Source organism: Protomyctophum bolini (genome assembly GCF_963924005.1).
Source record: "Protomyctophum bolini genome assembly, chromosome: 6".
Classification (NCBI taxonomy): Eukaryota; Metazoa; Chordata; class Actinopteri; order Myctophiformes; family Myctophidae; genus Protomyctophum; species Protomyctophum bolini.
Genome location: NC_137867.1, coordinates 43,066,514 through 43,088,101, shown reverse-complemented (window position 1 = coordinate 43,088,101; position 21,588 = coordinate 43,066,514). Strand labels below are relative to the sequence as shown.

The 21,588-nt window shown below is 43.1% G+C and overlaps 1 protein-coding gene across 1 annotated transcript; it reads left to right on the top strand.

Moving 5' to 3' along the window:
- Positions 1 to 18,180: 18,180 nt before the first annotated feature.
- On the top strand, positions 18,181 to 20,957 carry LOC308317028 (DNA polymerase iota-like; the record flags this gene model as incomplete). Its single annotated transcript, XM_080765819.1, has 7 exons — positions 18,181 to 18,285; positions 18,376 to 18,464; positions 18,995 to 19,128; positions 19,454 to 19,642; positions 19,811 to 19,830; positions 19,988 to 20,188; positions 20,805 to 20,957. 7 exons carry the CDS (start codon positions 18,181 to 18,183, stop codon positions 20,955 to 20,957), a joined length of 891 nt encoding a protein of 296 aa, XP_080621945.1.
- Positions 20,958 to 21,588: the final 631 nt, after the last annotated feature.

The window sequence follows — 21,588 nt, the reverse complement described above, 5'->3', positions numbered from 1 at the left end:
TTGTGCGCATTCATTTCCGAATACAGAGGTGAATTCCATACTACCTACTTACAATCTGGCACCCTTATTTTGTCCATATCATTATATTAAAAATATATATCCATATTCTGACTTGTGCCTTGAGCACAAACATTTGAAACCCACTGCTCTAGTCTAACTGCCACACCATTGTAAACTGAAGAACAGTCTGGACTTATGTAGAACTAATGACAAGAACATTATTTCCCCATGCATTTCAGGTGCCAGATACCGAAACAGAGATGCCAGAATTCAATCTAAAAAACAAAGTGCTGCCAGAGAAGCATGGGCTGTCACACCTGGCCAAACATATTGAGGTAGGTAGGTATTACATTACTAAAATTAGATCTTAAAATGATCTTGACCACTAGCAAAAATAGCCAATCAACAAGCTTGCTTTTTACTCCATTTGTGAATAATATCAGCAGGAACCATCGGGATCAGGGACTGCAATCTTTGCCACCTCCAAGACCCCACAGCTACATCAGAGTGCACCCGCACAGTCTGCTTCTATGAAGGCAGTACAGGCCTGCAGCTCCTCTTCCACACAGTCTGCTTCTATGAAGGCAGTACAGGCCTGCAGCACCTCCTCCACACAGTCTGCTTCTATGAAGGTAGTACAGGCCTGCAGCACCTCCTCCACACAGTCTGCTTCTATGAAGGTAGTACAGGCCTGCAGCTCCTCTTCCACACAGTCTGCTTCTATGAAGGCAGTACAGGCCTGCAGCACCTCCTCCACACAGTCTGCTTCTATGAAGGCAGTACAGGCCTGCAGCACCTCCTCCACACAGTCTGCTTCTATGAAGGTAGTACAGGCCTGCAGCACCTCCTCCACACAGTCTGCTTCTATGAAGGTAGTACAGGCCTGCAGCACCTCCTTCACACAGTCTGCTTCTATGAAGGTAGTACAGGCCTGCAGCACCTCCTCCACACAGTCTGCTTCTATGAAGGCAGTACAGGCCTGCAGCACCTCCTCCACACAGTCTGCTTCTATGAAGGCAGTACAGGCCTGCAACTCCTCTCTCCAGAAGCCAGCCGCTGTACAGCCTCCCCTCTCTCAAAACACAACCAGTAAGTCAGCGCACGCCACACACGTTGGCAAAAGAACATCAGGTCAGGGGATGATCACACGTACAGGTCTGAGATGCGTCGCTAGAAATGTGTCTCAAAGGGAACCATTGTTTTGCTCTGTTAGGGCACGTCGCATATTTCTAGTGGTTTTTAGATGCGCATACAAGTTAAAACATCAACTTTTCGGCATAATGCGTGGAGTTGCATCACTCCTCATTGCTTTTAACTTGTGTTATTTTCCTAATTTTCCCCCAGCCTACATGAATTGCTTACCCATGGGCACTACTGTGATTCAAGTGGGCAACGACCTTCGGTTCATCCTTCCAGAAGGCGTTTCCATTACCCCTATCCTTACACCAATCACTCCTATGCATGCGTGCCGTCAGGCTGTGCTCAATCCAACAACTCTGACCCCTCTGCATACATCAATCTCCAATCCTGTGTCGGGTCACCCAAGCGCAGCCTCTCACTCTGTTCCACATGCTGCCCTCCATGCCCCCGCCAAGGTGAGTCTCTCACTCTCTTCCACATGCTGCCGTCCATGCCCCCGCCAAGGTGAGTGACTTTGAAAGGGGTGGTTGACTTCATCCTAAACTACAATTAGGGTCCAATAGATACCATACCGCATACCACAAAGTGAGTGGTAATGAGTGAGTTTAATGTCGTTTAATGCAATCAGATACCACAAAGTGAGTGGTAATGAGTGAGTTTAATGTCGTTAAGATCAGATAGGACTTTTCTGTTTGTATACGTGATGTCAAGGCCAGAAAGTTTTTTTTTTTTTTTTTAAGTAAGGAAGAATCTTGAATAAGTTATGCTTTTACAGAAATGTAAACTAATCTAAAATGACCGATGTGTCCTTTAAAAGCCCATGGCCGCTAGACGTAAGATGAAGCCGCCTCCGTCGGTCAAGGAGAAAGTCCCACATGATGTGCGACAGAGCTACGTTAACAAGTTCACTGAGGAGCTCCTTAAAACCTCTCTCAGTGTCAATGATGCTTTTGAAAAGGTCTGTGTCCCCTTCAAATGACATCATGTCTTACTGGTGAATAATGAAAACATTATTCTCTACAATAATGTTTTAAATTGCCATATAATGTTCTGCAGGCGGTGGCAGAGGAGAGGAGTGTATATAATCGTAGCACCAACAAACTGAAATATCTGAGCGTTGCAGTGAATGCACTGAAGAAGTTGAAAAGCCAAAGTACTGTTTCTGCTAAAGGTGAGATTAATCAAGGATCAAGTGGATCTGTTGACAGGAAATAAATGCAGCTCTGGTGATTTTTAACATGCTGAGATAATAAAAAAAGACATTGGTTCAATGAGTGAACTTGATTAACATTGTAAACGTTTTTGTGCAGGTGAAATTGAAGCTATTACTCAAATGTCCAAAGGCAAAGTTCCACTCAATGTAAAAGCACTAAACGGTCAGCATATTCTTTTTAAATGCATATAATTTGTTCCCCTTTTATAAAAGCAGGACTTTTGTGATTAACAAAGTGTGCGTGTGTGTGACTATCAGGTGACGCTGCGTTGTACCAGAGTTTGAAGGAGTATGTTTTGACTGAGGAGAGGCTGATGGAGAACAACTATCCTTTCCAACACCCTGAGAAACCTGGCTGCGCAGCCCTTTTTGCTGACAAGAGAGGAACCACAGATCGTAAGCGTTTTTTAATGAACTAATGAACCTTGAGCGTAATGGATCCTTTTGCACAGACACTTTGAAATGCAGCTGAAGTGCAATGACATTTATTGTGGGTCTCTTTACAGGTGAGGTGTTTTCCAGCAAGAAGTTAAAGGAGGCTATATATATATATGATTTTATAAAGGCTCTATTTCAATAGTAATCATTGCTATAGATACTGTTTGTTCATTAACCGGTCTCCCCATCTCTCCAGTAAACTGTGAATACATTTTCAGGTTGGGATACCAATTTTATGTAATCGGGAGAGAGATTACAATTTAGCAGACGCTCTTAATCCAGCGATTTACCGTAAGCAAGAACATAAACATGGTAATACATCAAAGACATGTTCACAAAGATAATTTATCAGCTTAATTTGTGTTCTAGTTTAAATTTGTTCGGTCCTTTTTTGTTTCATCACTTCCAATTTAACTTGTTCATCCTGTATTCAGTACAAGTTTTATCTCCTGATCTAATACAATTGTCCTCCCAACCTGAAAATGTATTTTCTGTTGACTAAAGAGCTGGAAAGATGGGGCGACCCCTGTTACTGAACAAACACCATACACCAATGAATACTCTCAGACTGTGAAGCTATTCAAAATAATAAATACACCACTTTTAACTGTACAGGAAATATGCTGGAACACAGCATTGTGTATCTTTATCCAGCTATATTATCTCAAAATGTCAAAAAGGTTCTAAAGGTTTCGTTAAAGGATGCCGTGCTCTCAATACACCACTGGAGGGCACACTTCACCCATACTAGGCATGCAATAAGGGACTATGACGAGGACTTTATGTTTCATTCCTACAAAAGCCTTTAAGAAAATTTGCAGTCGGTGTGGGGCCACATATTCTGTGAACAAGACAGGCAAACACATCCGCAAGGAAGAATGCAATTACCACAATGGAAAAGGAGTTGAGAAGAGAGGTGAGTCAATTTAATGTAATATCTTCAAGGTTTTTCTTTGATTACATTAAAACGTAATGAATTGAGCATCTTATCAAACTGTCCATTAGTCCCAGGTGGGGTGGAAACACGCTACGGATGCTGTCAGGCAGTGATTGGGGCTCCTGGCTGCCAAGTGTTCAAGGTAAATAAAACACGGATGATGAGTTGACATATCTACACAGTACAATACTGAATCTGAGAGTTGCAAATTAAATGATTTATTCAGATAATTACTGTACGAGATTGTTCAGTAAAGGCTGGTATACCCCTTTTTTTTCTTTTTGTTTTTACAACCAGGATAATATAGCAATCATTAGTACTGGAATGTAGAGCAATATATTCAAGATTTTACTGTTTCGTTGCTCCTTAAAATAGCTCCTTAAAGTAGCAACGTTTCCCTGTGTATCATGTCTTCCCCAGCTGCATGTCCATGATGCGGTGAGTCTGGAGGGGTTTGTGGCCACCCGACCCAGAGAAGCATCCGATGAGGGCTGTCCTGGGGTCTACTCTCTGAACTGTGAAATGGTAATAATTTTTGATATTTGATATGCTTTATTGTCAGCCTTGATGAACTTTGTCCAGTGAGCAGCCACAGTCCCCGCAGGCACAATGTCGCGCGCAGACGCGTCAGAAGAACCTGAAGCCCTTCTTCGTGGGGTTTTTAGACAGCTGGTGGATGGAAAAGAAGCTCCACCTCCGCGCCTGATTGACGCGACGGACAGATTCCCGGAAACGCTCTCCTCCGCGTCAGTCAGCCACGGAGGTGGAGCTTCTGACGCGTCTGCGCACCACAGTGTGCCTGTACTGACTGCAGTACTTGGGGACCAACTCTAGTTAATGCCAGTATTGGTCCAGTGCACTGGCAGGAGTGTGCATCTCATTTTTAATGTAATGTCCTGCTGAAGGTTTAAGTTTATTTTCAGTAGGCAGCGGCCTATCATAATGAATATCAATAAAATTGGGTCAAGAGAAAAAAAAGAAAGAAAAACTGTCTTGTTTTAGAATGGTTTCCAAACCATTTTGATGTCTGCTGTTGTGTCCATTTTGTCTCGTCAGTGTTATACTACTGGAGGTTTGGAGCTGTCGAGGGTGACGGTGGTAAACTCTGGCGTGCAGGTCATCTATGACACCTTCATCCGACCTGAAAATGAAGTGATTGACTACAACACCAGGTAATGTTGTTAGATTTCTGCCTTCTTCTTTTCACCTATAACGAACACTGGCATCCCTATTCTGGGGCAAGCATTTGCCAAATGGCCTATAGGCAAATCTACAAGATCCTTATTTTTTTATTTTTTTAATACAAGTTTTATGATTTAAAAAATATATATATTTAACTTTACTTACCGGTATATAATATATGGATGTCAATGGGGCTTGGATCGGACTGAGATCCACATGAAGCCATGCTGTTCTGGAAAATGATTTCTTTTTTTTAAATCTTTATTTGAACACTGAAAGCCTACCAGTAGTATTTACCTTATCACGAATGGGTAGGTTTTCAGGCATCAGTGAGGATGACGTGAACGCCATCAAGACCTCCATAACAGAGGTCCAGGAGACCTTGCTGAGTTTCATTCATGCAGACAGCATTCTGATTGGTTACAGTCTGGAATCTGACCTCTGTGCCCTGAAGGTGAGTTCAGTAGCAGCCTACAACAAGGCTTAAGCGTTCACTATGAATGCTTCATACATTATGAATTAATAAGTCCTACTTCCAAAAATGTAAATGTGTTTTATATATATATTTTCTCTATTTCTGAAAATGTTTGAGAAACACTGCCATACACGGTTATTATTGATCTCTGGGTTTGGTTTTGTCTGTTCAGTTGATCCATGGCTTGGTTCTAGACATCTCCGTGGTCTTCCCTCACCGCCTGGGTCCACCTAACAAGTTGGCCCTGAACGACCTCGTTGCAGATCACCTTAGGAGGATCATCCAGGACGGTGGGTCACGGGACAACCGCTACCAAAATACTCACTGGAGTCGTCATCGATTGGAGTTCTCGGTCGCCACGTCTTTCTCTGGTCTAACACTTGGTTTACTCTAAAGCAGGGGTTACCAAGCCGTGGTGCGCGATGCACCCCATGCACCCCCTCTAGGGTGACATGAAAAGGGGAATGACAGTTATGTTTTTTTAGCACAAACGGTAAACGAGTGTTGTAAGGAGATCTATAGATGTATACTGTGGGAGTTTACAGCAGCTGCATGTCTCGCAGTGCAGTGACATTCTGTGATTATTTGCCATAATCATATAAAAGTATAATTTTCGGCCAAATGCAACGAAACTTGGCGTTGGGGGGTGCGTCAGCAAGGTCATGAGGTAATAGGGGGTGCACGGCCAAAACGGATTGGGGACCGCTGCAAGTCTAAAGGATGGTTTATACTTGCGTGCCGGTCTCGGACAGAAAGTTGCTTATCTACAAACCCACAATGTGTCACACTCTGACACGTTGTGAGCTTGTAGGTCTGTGTTTTTGGTGGATGACACGGCACACAACCAAGTGTCAATCAAGCATACAGTAACCCTAACACATGAGGCTGCTAAAGTCTAGCCTTTAAGTAATAATTGTGTGAGTGTGTGTGTGTGTGTGTGTGTGTGTCCCCTTTTCACGGTATTTCACAAATCGTAGCTTGGTACTTATAGGGCTCAATTTTCGTCACCGCTAAAGCCCTTATCCCTAAACTTCTTTGCCTTTTTTTTTTTACTATTTTCAAAACATTTTTGATGGCCAGTCTACAAGCTCACAACGTGTCAATGTAGATTGGCTAATGGAACTATTCAAAAATGTTTTTCAAAATAGTACAAAGAAAAGCCAAAGAAGTTTAGGGATAAGGGCTTTAGCGGTGACGAAAATAGAGCCCTTAATTCCTGCACACACTGATTACTGCATTGAATTAATTGAAAACACATAGTTTTCATGGTTGCAATAATTTCTTCAAGCCGTCTCAAATGATGGACAAACGATGTTAATCAAACAATAAAGGTGTAGATGGAAATGTGATGTTAAAATAATTACACTTACAAATATGAAATTTGTGTCTGTGACTTGCACTGTACAATTTGTTTTCTTGCCACAAATGGGCATTTCCTTTATGTTAATTTGTTTTGTTTGCTAATATATTTATGAACTGTACTGGTTTAACGCAAATATTATGCAGCAAGAACCCAATTTGTATTCACGCCCCACAATGTGTAAAGACGGTTACTCGCATGAACCCTAACATCCCTATTCTGGGGTGAACAATAAAAGCTTGTTCTGTAAGATATTTGCTGTATGGGGAAAAAGAGGGCACTCATAGTAAGATCCCTAAAATAGGGTGTTTATCTGATTATTGTGTTCATGTTATTTTCTCTCTCTCTCTCTCTCTCTCAGGTAGTGGCCATGACACTGCAGAAGATGCTGCTGCTTGCATGGAACTCATGTTATGGAAGATCAAGGAAGATGGCAAAGGCAAAAGATTTTGATTCAAATAAAGATCTTTCCCACCCTGTCCACACATGAACATGGCACACTGCCTGCACATAACTATGCTATGGGCTTTAATATGCTTATCTTCTAGTTTTCTATTTTCTAATTTAGTTTCTAATTTTCTTATGGACTGTTTTTCTTTTTCCCCCTCCCCCTCCCCCCCCTGCTTTTTGTTTGCTTTTTGTTCTGTTTGTATGAAATCACTTGATTTATTTTGGATTCTGTAATTTCCCTTGTGATTGTGTTTTTGGTTTACAGTCCAATTTACACACCTGGGGGAGGGGTTATGGACATCTTCAAAGTAAAGACATAATAAAACCCTTTTGTGTAGCATATGGCAGTTCTCTTCTTCAACCAACCAATGGAGATTTGACTTAATTTAAGTTGAGCCCACCAGGTTTTTTGCAATTATGCAAAGTAGCTAATAGCTATATTAGTCACACCTGTTTCATTAACGTGGTCGCTGAGTTGGTGCCAGTATAATAGAGGACGGTTCAGACAAGGACGTCGTCCGCTATAGCCTATTCATTTGTTCGTTTTATGCAGGGAAAAGCTTGTGCTGTGTACAGGTTGAATGACATTAAAATTTGGGTAGGCTATACGTTTTTATTTAAAGGTTAAAGCTTCTGATAATGGGTGCTTTATGTGTTGTGAACTTGTGTGTTTGTTTTGTATCGGTGTCTCCAGCTCTATTCGGGTAGAGGTGACCCATTCCTAGCCGCAATTTGCAACTCAAGATTTTTTAAATTATGGGATGAATCTAGAGTTGCAATACGTACCCTCCATTGACTCCCCATTCATCCAATTTGCGTTTGCGATCTGATTGTATTAAACAACGTTAAACTCGCCAACATTGCAGCTATAGGGAAAACTTGAATTATCCTCTTTCAATCTGCCAAGCCTTTGTGTCATAAAAATCTGTGCAGGTGATTGGAGTTTGGAAGCACTAGCCTACAGTGTAAATGATTGATATCTATTTCGAAATTAATTTGCCTTTCAGATTAAAAAAAAAACTGTAAACAAAATAATATATTTTTTAAGTTAGGCCTACTAGGCCGAATAGTAGGATTGACCCATAGGCCTGTGGTGTTCCAATTTTGTCATTGGGCTACTTCACGTTTCACTTGTTTATCCTAGTATGCATAATATCCTGAAATTGGCATATGAAGGCATGGAGACCCCTGAACAAACACAATGATTACTGTCTCAATAGTACTCTTTTTTTTCTTCTTTTTTTCCACTGCTTGAGAACTATACATTAATTTGCGTTTTGCCCACAGTGCTAAGAAGTGCCTTATCATGAGAATGGTGAAGAAAGAAAAACATTTCATTGATCCAGATGTGATCCTCGTGGGATCCTCATCAGACGAATCAGAACCAGACTCGTCGGACTGTGACCCAGTAACTGCAGTAAGTACAGCTGTAGTACCTTTTCACTATGCCTACTCACTGATATCCTACAATAGTTATTTCACAAGGGCCTAGGCTATTGGTTACCTACTATTCTGGATTAAATGGCTAGATTACACTAGGCAGGCTCTGCTATTTATGTCTGTGGAGTGCTTTTGCAACCACTCCCTTACGGAGCTGTGTGTGGGTAGCTGGCTGGCTGGGTGGGTGGGTATGGGCACGAAAACAGCATGGCTGTTTTTCACCACCTGTGCGCAACCTAACAGTGCACACACGCACATATTAACTATATATCATGATTTTGGGTCTGCCAGTACAGTACATAGTGACGGTACCGTTTCGGACGCGGGGAGGCTCGCTGGAATCGGCCTGGCACCCTGGGTGCGTTCCTGTAGGTCAGTACAGTGACAGTACAGTACAGTACAGTAGAGGGACTCACCGGAATCGGGCCGGCACCCTGGGTGCGTTCCTGTGGGTCTGGAACTTCCGCCCCCACCTCCACACAGAGTTGCAACACTCACTTCAAAGTTCAAACGGGTGTGATTTAACTGCCTTTTTTAAATGGAGACCAAAGGTGTCCCAATTCATTGCATGTACTATGTATGTAAATTATTGGTGACTCCTTCCCTGAGGGGTCACGACCCCCAGGTAGAGAACCCTAACCACACACTCACTCAGCGAGCTCCACAGGACCAGCCTCATGAGGGACATCCTCTGCCACCCCTCTGTTTACCTGTAAATAAATATATGTTTCAGGTGCCAACAGATGTTGTGGCCACGCAAACTGTTGAGTCCTCTAACACCCAAGGGCAGCAGAGTTGTTTGGGACAACAGTTCTCAATGCAAAGCGGTAAGCATCGATATACTGTACAATGTGACAAGGTGTTATAAAACCTAGACGGAAACTCAAGTAAATACCTGTATATATTACTTGGTGGCTCCTCAACTAGCAGGACCATCTTGTCTCCAGAGCAGAGCCATAGATGCTGTGTCGACGCAGACTCAGTCCTCGTCTGACACCCAGGAGTTACAGCAACGCGATAGTAAATACCTGTATGTATTACTTGGTGGCTCCTCATCTAGCAGGACCATCTTTGCGAACGCAGTGAGCACTTACTATGAGACCTAGCAGATCATGTCTGTCTGTGTGTGTGTGTGTGTGTGTGTGTGTCTTTCTGTGCCGCTATACGTCCAAATATGGAGTGTGTTGCATCAATACGTCCAAATATGGAGTGTGTTGCATCAATCACAAACAAATCACTCAGCTCCATATATGGGCACAAAAGGGGCCAGGTCCACATATACAGTAACAGCGGGACAGACAGACAGACAGACAGACAGACAGGATCTGCAGGGTCTCCGCTGCGTTCGCTTCCCGTGTTTGCGCGTCTTACTGGTGTTGTTGGATCCAGAGCAGAGCCATAGATGCTGTGTCGACGCAGACTCAGTCCAGGAGTTACAGCAACGGGATAGTAAATACCTGTGTATTACTTGGTGGCGCCTCAATATAGCAGGATTTTAGTGTGTTAAATTGTGTTCATTTAACTTGAGTGTAAATGGACCCATCTTTGTCAAATAACACTGACAATTGCAGTGTAGAAATGATTGTTGAGGTAGCTGCAGCATACTCTTAACGGAACAGCCAACATTTAATTGGAGATTTTCATCCCTACTGCTCAATCGAAACATTAAGAATCCAAGGTTTTGGAATGTCATTGTATGGTGTATGTTTTAAGGTTGCATATGACAATACTAAAGTGTTCAGGAGGTGCACGCACATCCCGGGTTAATTCAACGGGTGGTCGAACAAAAAAGAACAGACTGCCACAGAGGCCGAAAAGTTGTGTTTTGTTTTACCCCGCCTTGGTAAATAAAGTTTTTGGGGAGCTTTCAAAACGGTGTGCAGACTTATTCATTCTTTTGCATATGACAATACTTTCTTGGAGAAGAGCTAGTTGCTAATTTAATATTTTTTATTTCATAGGCTATCCACCTGTGATCCAAGTCCATCACATCATGCACTACGCACAAGGAAACTACCCTCTACCCTCTGCCCAATCCATTATGGCTTCAGTCCCCTCTGCCATCTCCCCATATTTGTTTAACATGCCATTCCACCACGCTCCTGTGCAATATCCCCCCCATGGCCTGGTGCATCCTCCCCCCCATCCTCCCCCCCATGGCCTGGTGCATCCTCCCCCCCATGCTCCTGTCCATGGCCTGGTGCATCCTCCCCCCCATCCTCCCCCCCATGGCCTGGTGCATCCGCCATATGTTCCTCACCATGCCCATGTGCCTCCTGTCCATGTTCCTGTTCATGTACCTGGTCATGCCCCTGTGCCTCCTCACCATGCCCATTTGCCTCCTCCCCATGTTCCTGTTCATGTACCTGGTCATGCCCCTGTGCCTCCTCACCATGCCCATGTGCCTCCTCCCCATGTTCCTGTTCATGTACCTGGTCATGCCCCTGTGCCTCCTCACCATGCCCATTTGCCTCCTCCCCATGTTCCTGTTCATGTACCTGGTCATGCCCCTGTGCCTCCTCTACATGCTCCTGTCCATGTACCTGGTCATGACCCTGTGCATCCCCCTCATTCCCCTGTGCATCCTCTCCCCAATTCTCCCGTCCATGCCCCTGTGCATCCTCTCCCCAATACGCCTGTCCATGGCCCTGTGCATTCTCCTCCCCATGCTCCTGTCCATTCCCCTGTGCATCCTTCTCCCCATGCTCCTCCCCATGGCCCTGTGCATCCTTTCCCCAATACGCCTGTCCATGGCCTGGTGCATCCACCATATGTTCCTCCCCATGCTCCTGTCCATGTACCTGGTCATGACCCTGTGCATCCTCCTCCCCATGGCCCAGTGCATCCTCTCCCCAATGCGCCTGTCCATGGCCTGGTGCATCCGCCATATGTTCCTCACCACGGCCCTGTGCATCCTCCATATGTTCCTCACCACGCCCCTGTGCATCCTCCATATGTTCCTCACCACGCCCCTGTGCATCCTTCTCTCCATGCCCCTGTCCGTGCACCTGGTCATGACCCTGTGCCTGACACGCATCATAAAGCTCCAAATGCTCTTACACCTCCCACTACTGCAGTTAAAGCTAAATCCAATGCTCCTGCACGGCCCACTACTGCAGTTAAAGCTGAATCCAATGCTCCTGCACGTCCCACTACTGCAGTTAAAGCTAAATCCAATGCTCCTGCACGTCCCACTACTGCAGTTAAAGCTAAATCCAATGCTTCTGCACCTCCCACTTCTGCATTGAAAGCTAAACTAAACGCACCGTCATTGGCTTCTGTCACAGCATCAATACATAGACGCCAAGCCGCTCCCTCTGGTCCTATTTGTATCCCTGCTCAGGTAAGCAATATTATAGCAAAGTAGCAAAGTTATCTTAGGCTTGATAATTGACCTCTTCATAAAATGCATAGACTGATTTGTAAAAGGACTTGATCTGTAATCTTAATCTGTAGCCCCTGCACAACAAACGGAAAATGAAGAGTCGTGCTGATGACGACATGCCCCATGATGAAGCCCCGCCCAAGGAAGACGCTTCAATGGTCAGTACCACACAGGGTTGTTTTCGCTGTGCATGAGTCTGCGTTTGATAACCCCCCACTGCTTCTGGTCTGATTAAATGGAAACTGTTAGACTGTCTGTCTGTTTTTATGTTTGATAATATCACAATTTAAACATGTATGTTTACAACATGAAGGCTTGTAGATGAGCTAACGTGTAGGGCTTAGGGTTTCATTTGTAAAAGAAAACGGGCAGGTTTCTTTTTTTAGTACCACAGCCACAATTCCTTTGACTCTCACTGGTAGATTGGGAGACTGCAGATGTTTTTTCAGTGCTTTTTGAATGCTTGTAGGCACAGGAGAAGAATGTCTATAAGCAAAGCATCAACACAGTCAAATATCAGAGTGATGTAATGAATGTCATCAAGAAGCTGAGGACTCAAAGCAATGTTACTGCTCCCAAAGGTGAGATGGAAGAAAGGGAATCGGGGGGTGGGGGGATGATTTGAATTCTTTATTTACCGTGTTGACTTTGATGTTCAGGTGGCAAGGGAGTCGGTGTCCAAAATTCCAGAGGCCGTATACCATTGAAGACCAAAATGCTTCAGGGTGAGAATGATAAGTATTCTTCAATTCCAGCTAACTTTAGAAAGGCTTCAGTGTGAGCATGATAATTCTCTCAAGCATTCTTCAATTCCAGCTAACTTTAGAAAGGCTGGTTACTCTCACAAGGACTGTCCCTTTACGGTGAAAGGTAATCAAGTATCTCTTTACTGTCAAAGGTAATGCCACGCTGTACGACGGGTTGAAGGAGTATCTTCTGACAGAGCAGACAAGGATTGAGCAGGGCTATCCATTTCGGAACACAAGAAAACGATACGCCGCTGTTCTCTTGGGTGGAGACAAGAGGGTCACCACAGACTGTAAGTACTTGACTGACAATAATGTACTGATTAATAAGACTGCCATCCATTCAAACTGGTATTGGACCAAATTGGCATGTATTGTGTTTATAAGAAGTCCTCACATTGCCTAAGTATGTCCACCACCTGTTTAATTTGTTTGTTGGAAAAAGCCTCCGAGAGGATCTGCAGTCGGTGTGGGGCTACGTATTCTGTGAGCCAGACGGGCAGACACACCCGCATGAAAGAATGTAATTACCACTATGGAAAAGGAGTTGAGCAGAGAGGTTAGTGGATTCAACTGAAGTACTGTATTGCAATATTAACGCATGTCGCAGGATTAGTTCAGATTTTTTGACTTAAAGCTGTAGGAAATACTTTAATATGGTTGTTGCAAAGGTAGAAGCTCTTAATAAAAAAGATCTTAGCAGGGGCGAAATAATTAATACCTGGCAGGGGATATGTTAATGGCTCACTTAATAAACAAATGTTTGTCTGGGTTACGTGTAAAATTGTTTATGCCTCTGCCTGTGACAGCCGTGGCTTGAGGCCAGAGTTCTCAATTGGCCTGAAAATGAAAGCCTGGCCCAAAACATTACCTTAATGTTGGGCCCAAAAAGCCAGATTGAAGGAGAGAAAAGAAAACTCCACTAGATGGACGTATTATGTCCAATATTGTCCCTGTACGCTAAGTGCAACTTTTTCATCATTCACTGTTGTGCAATACCCCTAAACAGAGCTACAATATAGCCTCTCAAACTTATAGATACAGTACATGGCACGTGTAATGTGCGTTACGGATGTTGTCCAAAAGAAGACATACAAACCATCAACTCATGGTGTGTCGACAGCTTACAGATCGGTATCCAAATGTCCACTTGCATACAGTGTTTATTCCTAGGTCAATTTTAAAAAGATGATTTCTTAAGCCTAGGTCATGGGTCAAAAGTGTGTCTGGGTCATCTGTAAAAGAGGGTTCTTTAAGTCTTGGTCTTGTCATACTGTCACCAGTCCCAGGTGGGGTGGAAACGCGGTACAGCTGCTGTGAGGCGGTGATGGGTTCACCAGGATGCCAAGTCTTCAAGGTAAATGAGAACCAGAAGAGTCACTACAAGCTCAAAACGCACTGCGACACGTGAGCAAGACCTATACTTTTTAACACTGACTGCCAATTCAAATCCACCAGTTCACTGCCATTCACGAGTATACCCGTCAATTAATGGTAAAGTTAGATCATGCTCGTATCCACGATGCAGTGAACCTGGATGGGTTTGTGTTTTATTCCTCAGCTGCATGTCCACGATGCAGTGAACCTGGATGGGTTTGTGTTTTATTCCTCAGCTGCATGTCCACGATGCAGTGAACCTGGATGGGTTTGTGTTTTATTCCTCAGCTGCATGTCCACGATGCAGTGAACCTGGATGGGTTTGTGTTTTATTCCTCAGCTGCATGTCCACGATGCAGTGAACCTGGATGGGTTTGTGTTTTATTCCTCAGCTGCATGTCCACGATGCAGTGAACCTGGATGGGTTTGTGTTTACTCAACCCAGACCAACCACAGATACCAGCTGTCCTGGGGTCTACTCTCTCAACTGTGAGAAGGTAAAGTTGCGTTATCAAAAGATGTCTGTCCCTTTTTATGCCTGTATTTGGAGTCCAGTCCAATGATTGATAACAATTTGATAGTTCTTTAGACCATAAAATGCAAACACTACAGGGTACAGTCAAGCACAGCATTGGTCCAAAAGGACGTCACAGAAGAAAGACCTTGCGGTCTTGTTTTGATGCCTGTGACATTGATGACGTTGTGGTTTGATCAATATTTATGGTATTCTTTTTATGCCCACATATGGGTCATCTCTGTCTGTCTGTTTTTTTTTTACGTTTGTGCACTTCATGGTTACTTTTAGATTTTGGGCATGGTGTTAGGTATGGATATAAGTATTTCAAATGCCATAGCAAACGAGTTGGGCTCGCCCCCTTGTGGTCTGTTTGCAATGAATGCAATATTTGATGGGTTAATCTATATGGTTAATTTCTCAAACGGATTTTGAGGTGCGAGGTGTTCCTTTTTTTTTTGCCGTTGGGTTCCCAGATTGGTACATGGTTGAAACTCCAAATAAAGATTTTTCAATGTCTTCTATTACTTTTGGGTTGTGGGTGTGTGTGTGTGTGTGTGTGTGTGTGTGTGTGTGCCAAATGTAGTGTTACACCACTCGTGGTGTGGAGCTGTCCAGAGTAACATTGGTCAACTCCAGCATGCAGATTCTCTACGACACTTATGTCAGACCTGCGAATGACGTCATCGACTACAACACCAGGTAGTCAATGATCGTTAACCTGGAATGCAGACACACTTCATTATCCACTCGAGTTCATACACGGAATTCTCTCTCGTGATTGGATCTCTTTCATTTTATGATACTAATATTATCCAGTTACTGAACAAATGGTCTATAGAGCTTTAATGCATTTAAAAGGCTGCACAAAGAAAATAGTAAAACTAAACTCCTCACAAAGTTCAGAAACTTACTTTTGGTCCATTATTTCTCCCCTTTAATAATATAAATAGGTATTGTATCGCTTGGACCAGGCACGCAGCTAAACGTGTGTGTAGTCACTGTAGTGCCCCCTAGCCTGGTTAACCACTACCTGTTCAGAGATTAAAATAGGGTGCATTTTGCATCCCAAAACGCAGTTTATAGTTAAGGGACGCAATAAAACAACGACCTCTGCATCCACGGGATGCACTACTGTACTACTGTACTGTTTTTTTTTACTCTAGTTTATTTTTGCTAGCTTTAGTTATAATAATTTCTTCTTCTGTTTTCTACATGAATATAACCATATAAAATTAAATGGGAGTTAAATGCTGCAATTTGTAAAAATGGCAAAATATGTCCCTGGGACTCATCTAAAAAACCATCCCTGCATCCTGGGACTCATTACATTGAAAACCTATTTACATCACTGCTGTTGAAATCACATTTCATTCCTTTGAAATGTGATTTCAATGGGGAGTGTCCTGAATGACTGTTTTAATTTATTTATTACTAGGTTTTCAGGCATCAGTGAGAAGAATGTGAAAGACGTCAACGTCTCCATCAAAGAAGTCCAGAAGACTCTGCTGAACTTAATTCGTGCTGACACCATTCTGATTGGCCACAGCCTAGATATGGACCTCTGTCTCCTAAAGGTGAGCTTAATGTGAACTATGATTGATGCATGAATTTCCCTTCCATCAGGCTGGCCAGGGGGAGGTAGTTTAGAGACCAGGATTACTGCATCCTTTTCTGTTTTTCAAAACCCCTCCTTGTAAAATTATGTTTAACTTCAAAAAACAACCTGCTGTAGTATTTGAATTACAGTACAAACGTGCAGAGCTCTCCCCGGGTCGGGAACACAATCCTGAGCTTGGTTTTGTCTTTGTGTTTAGTTGACCCATGAAGCGGTGGTGGACACCTCTGTGGTCTTCCCTCACAGTCTGGGTCCACCTCACAAGTTGGCCCTGAACACCCTTGTTGCAGACCACCTCAGGAAGATTGTCCAGGACAGAGGTGGGTCTTGGGACAACGGCCACCAAGAAGAGTTCCATTTTGTTTTCAGGTTGAGACTGAGGTGTGTTTACCTGGTGCTTGTGTGTGTGTTCATGTTTGTTTTCTCTTTCTCAGCTTCTGGCCATGACACTGCAGAAGATGCTCTTGCATGCATGGAGCTCATGTTATGGATGATCAAGGAAGGTGGAAAAGTCAGAAGAGTTTGAACCCGTCCACACAAATGGAAGACACTGGGAAAAAAAAGAACTAAATTACAGCCATGCAAGGCTACATCTTTTCTTTTTATTTTAAGACAAAGACAAATAAGTCTTCCTGTTTGACATTACTTAGTTGACTCTTAATAAAGAAATGAGTCTTCCTGTGTATTTCTGGTTTCTTCCTGAAAGCCTTTTTAGTCAAAATACACCACCTTAATGACGCACTGACACTAAAACCAGCCCCTCTCCCCTAACCCCTCCCTCATTATCATACCAGTGAGACGCCCTGGATGGACTGAGTCATACTGTATATGGTCCAGGTTTTCATAGTAATTGGGGGACATTGCCCCCCCCCCCCCCCCCAGGTTGCATTTTGTGCCCCTCCACTTCCACTCCAGATTGGCCAGTAGTACCCTACCAACATTTTAATGTTCTACAGATGTTAAATCTATAAGTTCTTCATGATTATTATAAATGTATACATGTTCAAATTAATAGAATAGAAATATAAGGTAATATATTCAGAAGACATGTGTCAAGAAAATAATAAGCGTATTTATTTTATAACTGCACACATTTTCGTGTGTGATATTCATTACAAGATGCTGAATTCAGTGCATAATTCAAATCAATGTGTACAGGAACCTTGAGTGTATAAAAAGCATCTGATTTTCTGGAAATCTCTCTGATGCAAATAGACAGTATCGGCTAGTATTTTACTTGTCATGAAAGCACTTGTCATGTCAATACTTGTCATTGCATTATCTTGGTTTCTTCTGTAAAAAAAATCCTCCCATGTTCAGTCTAAATAATCTCTTATCTCCACACCTTTCATTAATGCTTCAATGTGCAGTGTGCTGTGTGTGTATGTGTGTTCTCAGCCAGATGAGAGCTAAACATTATGCATGAGGAGGCAGAGGCTGAGCGCAGGCTTCAGACAGGAGCCACTGAATGGGGTTCTTCCACAGCAACACAAAGACAACCCCTGGACACCAAGACATGAGTGGTCTTCGCAAAGTGTCAGGTATAGAACCTCAGCTTTTGCATGAAATCCACACTCAGAAAGTGCTATATACATATTATCTCATCCTTTAAAGAGGGAATTCCGCAGAATGGGCCTTTTGACTCAAAGCTTTCAGGGAGAAACCAAATACACAGGGAAGACATATTTCAATATTCTAACCGCACCTTGGGGTCTATTAGAGTAACTAATGTTAACTCCATAGACCCATACAAAACTAAAGAAAAAGTACAAAAATCACGGTTCTCCATCTTTAAATATATGTGGATAGCTTTATTAGCTTACCCTTTGCTGTCTTTCATCTCCATCCTCCATTGTAAAGTGCTATTCAATATTATCTTCAGTACAAGACCTTCAGGTCTGCCCTATGACTGACTTGGTAAGGGAATTTGGGGCCCCCAGTGCTCAACGCTTGCAGAACTTAGCCCTGGGTGTTGATGATTTTCCTGTCACCCCGACTGGGCCCCCACAGGTAGGACAGGTCATTATGCACTCCGTTGATTAGTAGAGCAATATTTTTTTTGCACAATCATTTATATCATCTTTTTTATTTTTGTTTCAGTCTCTCAGTGATGACTCCTTCAAGAAAATGTCCTTGACTAAAGAGGTTTCGCAAAAGATTCGAGACCTACTAAGCAGCCTGGTGGAGAGGTTTACAAAATGTATACTTAATGCGTTAACTTACTAATGTAAACTTAAAACCAGTGTTGGTTTTAAGCACTACTTTGGGGGTGACCAATCAGAAGCCCACTATTCAAAGTGAGACTTTTTTTGCTGTGACGTTGGAATCTGTTTGTAAACGCCCCATGGAAATAACTCTTCCACACTGACGTTCCAGACTAATATCTACGCAGTGATATTAGTCTGGCCATATGCCCATGCTGGGCAAGACCTAGCCATTTGAGTGGTTAAATGGAATTAGCAGAATCACCACCCAAGGAAATTATACACTTTGTAAATCTATTTACATTCTCCGTAAAAGAAACGGGTGTTGTGATTGGTCAAAAAATAACGTATTCGGCCCTACACTTCCGGCATTAATTGCCATAATGACTAAATTGGATGAAAAAAAAAAGTAGTTAACTAAGTTACAGTACTAGCTACACTAAAAGCTCTAATAAGCATCTGATTGTAGATTCTGTCCCTGAATCTAACATTCTTCTATATTCGTTTGGCACAAGGATGCACAAAGATGGCAGGCAGCCTCAAACCTTCCGCCTCACCATCCGTAGATACTCTGCAACCAACAAGTGGTTCAGTCGGGAGAGTCGCCAGTGTCCCATCCCCAACCACATAGGACAGAAGATCACCTCAGGTAGGCAAGAAAATGTACACGGGCTGTCTTTCAGGCACTTGTGAGCGTTAGGTTGCCTTATACCGTGTATAGCCTTTTCATTGTTCACAAGCGAAGGGATGCAAACTTGGATCGCAGGAGATATCTATTTATTTCCGACATTGTGTTCAGCGACATTAGAATCACAATGCATGTTAATTTTTAATCAAACTGAATCTTTTTTTAAACCGAATTAGAATCATACAGTATGTTCGTTCTGAACTGCTTTTAAGAGCAGGCATTTCTTGTTTGCCCTGACATTATAACTCGATAATGTTGTCGTGAATTGTGTAATTTTCTGCATTAGGTAGCACTGATGCACTAGCCCAGCTGGTCACCATGGCCATGAAGCTCTTCCACAAGATGGTGGACATCGGCACAGCCTTCCACCTCACACTCATCAATGTGTGCTTCTCAAATCTGCAGTCCAGAGGGGCCAGAGTCGACGGCACGGCCTCCATAATCTCTTTCTTCACATCTCCCGGAAAAACACACGGTTCGTAGAATCAGGTAATACTTCTTAAGTTCTTAGCATATATTGGATATAAGCGTACAGTACTGTGACCCTGGAACGTTGTCGTTGGTTATTCTGACGCTGTGTGAGCTTGTATTTAACCATTTTTGTGTGAGTGTGACACCATTGTATAAAATATGTCTTTCGCAGTTAATTACACTAAGCGTTTAGTCAGTTATTATTTTATTTTAAAACTAGAATTTATGTCAAATCATTGATCTTAAAAAAAAGTCCTTCTCGATTAATCAAATTCATAGAATAATAAGAAAATAATCTGTTGCAGCCCTAGTTGCGAGTGTGACTTCAGTTGCCGTAACTCTCCAACAGAGTGACTTGTCTCTGAGTGGGAACAGCCACTTGTATCGGGGGTTTGGATGTGACCTGGAGGAGCAGAGCAGCTCAGGGGATATGTCCGCTCAAGATGCTTTACAGTCGACGGCACTCCCAGAAAGCTCTCCCAGTGCTAATAGAAAGCTTCAAGGGTTGTCACCGAACCAGGGCGATCTTGTCCCTCTGTGTCAGCAGGAAGTAACACGCAGCACCATGGACTTGATGAAAAGGAATAGCACTCAGGAGTTGCAGTGCAGATTACCCCCGGACATTGACCAACCCGCCACTGGAGAAATGTTGGCTACTACTGGGCAGCACCTACCTAAAAAGAACCCACCTCAGGCATGTCCACCCAGTTCATCATGTCCCACTGAGTACCACCCAGTTCATCATGTCCCACTGAGTACCACCCAGTTCATCATGTCCCACTGAGTACCACCCAGTTCATCATGTCCCACTGAGTACCACCCAGTTCATCATGTCCCACTGAGTACCACCCAGTTCATCATGTCCCACTGAGTACCACCCAGTTCATCGGGAACATGCTGAGTTTTGGATTACCAGTCGGGTGCCCAGACGGTTACGCCACCGCCTGGGCCATTATTTTCAAGACTGAAAAGAAGCCTCGATGGGCTTTGTTTCATGTGACAAACCGACCAGTGCAAGGCACCAGCTGTCTCCGGGCCCGAGCACGTTACCAACGGGAGCTGTGTCACTGAGAGCAGGATTTCAATGGAATCCCAGTCGTGACTGTGGATTCCCAGTAGATGTGGACCCTACGATATTCTCTGAGCTTCCACCCAGTGTCCACTAGAGGGAGTTGATGTCTGAATGGAAGCAGCGGAGACCAGCGCTGAAGACCCCCTCTTCCAAGAAACAGGGGAGGAAATGTTTGAGCAAAGACAGAAAGGCTGCACACAAAGGCAGTCAGGCTAACGGCTTGCTCAATTATTTCAAACCCAATTAGAGTTTGGGGTTGTTCTGGCTGCTAAATGACATAAAAACCCATTTCAATTTCGACTGAGGTTCCGGCTGCTAAATTATTTCAAACCCAATTAGAGTTTTGGTTGTTCTGGCTGCTAAATTACTTCAAATCCAATTAGATTGTTTTGGCTGTTATGGCGGCAATGTTTTTTTCTAACCCAGTTAGTTTTTCTTGCTGCTAAATTATGTCAAACCCAATTTAGAGTTCTAGCTGCTAAATAACGTCAGCCACAATTAGAGTTTCCGGTTGTTCTGGCTGCTAAATAACTTAAAAACCAATTACTTCAGTTGTTTTTCTGCCCGAGTATCTTATTATAATTTTTTTGCCAATGGCAAAATTGCAAATAAACTTGATTCCTTTCTGAAACGGTTGACGGTTTGTGCTTGATTTTGCTCAAGCACATCTTGCCAATGTTGCTAGAGTAAATTATTTGATTAGTTAATTCTTTGATCCCTGGATAACCTGAATTAGCCTCTTATCCAATTTGCACCAGATAATCTGATTATAATATACTACAAATTACACTGAGATGAAAATCTGCAAGTATTATGCTCCCCTCTATAAAGCTGTATTTGTTTTTAATTTTGAGCTGGAATTTCTCTCTGAGCCTGTC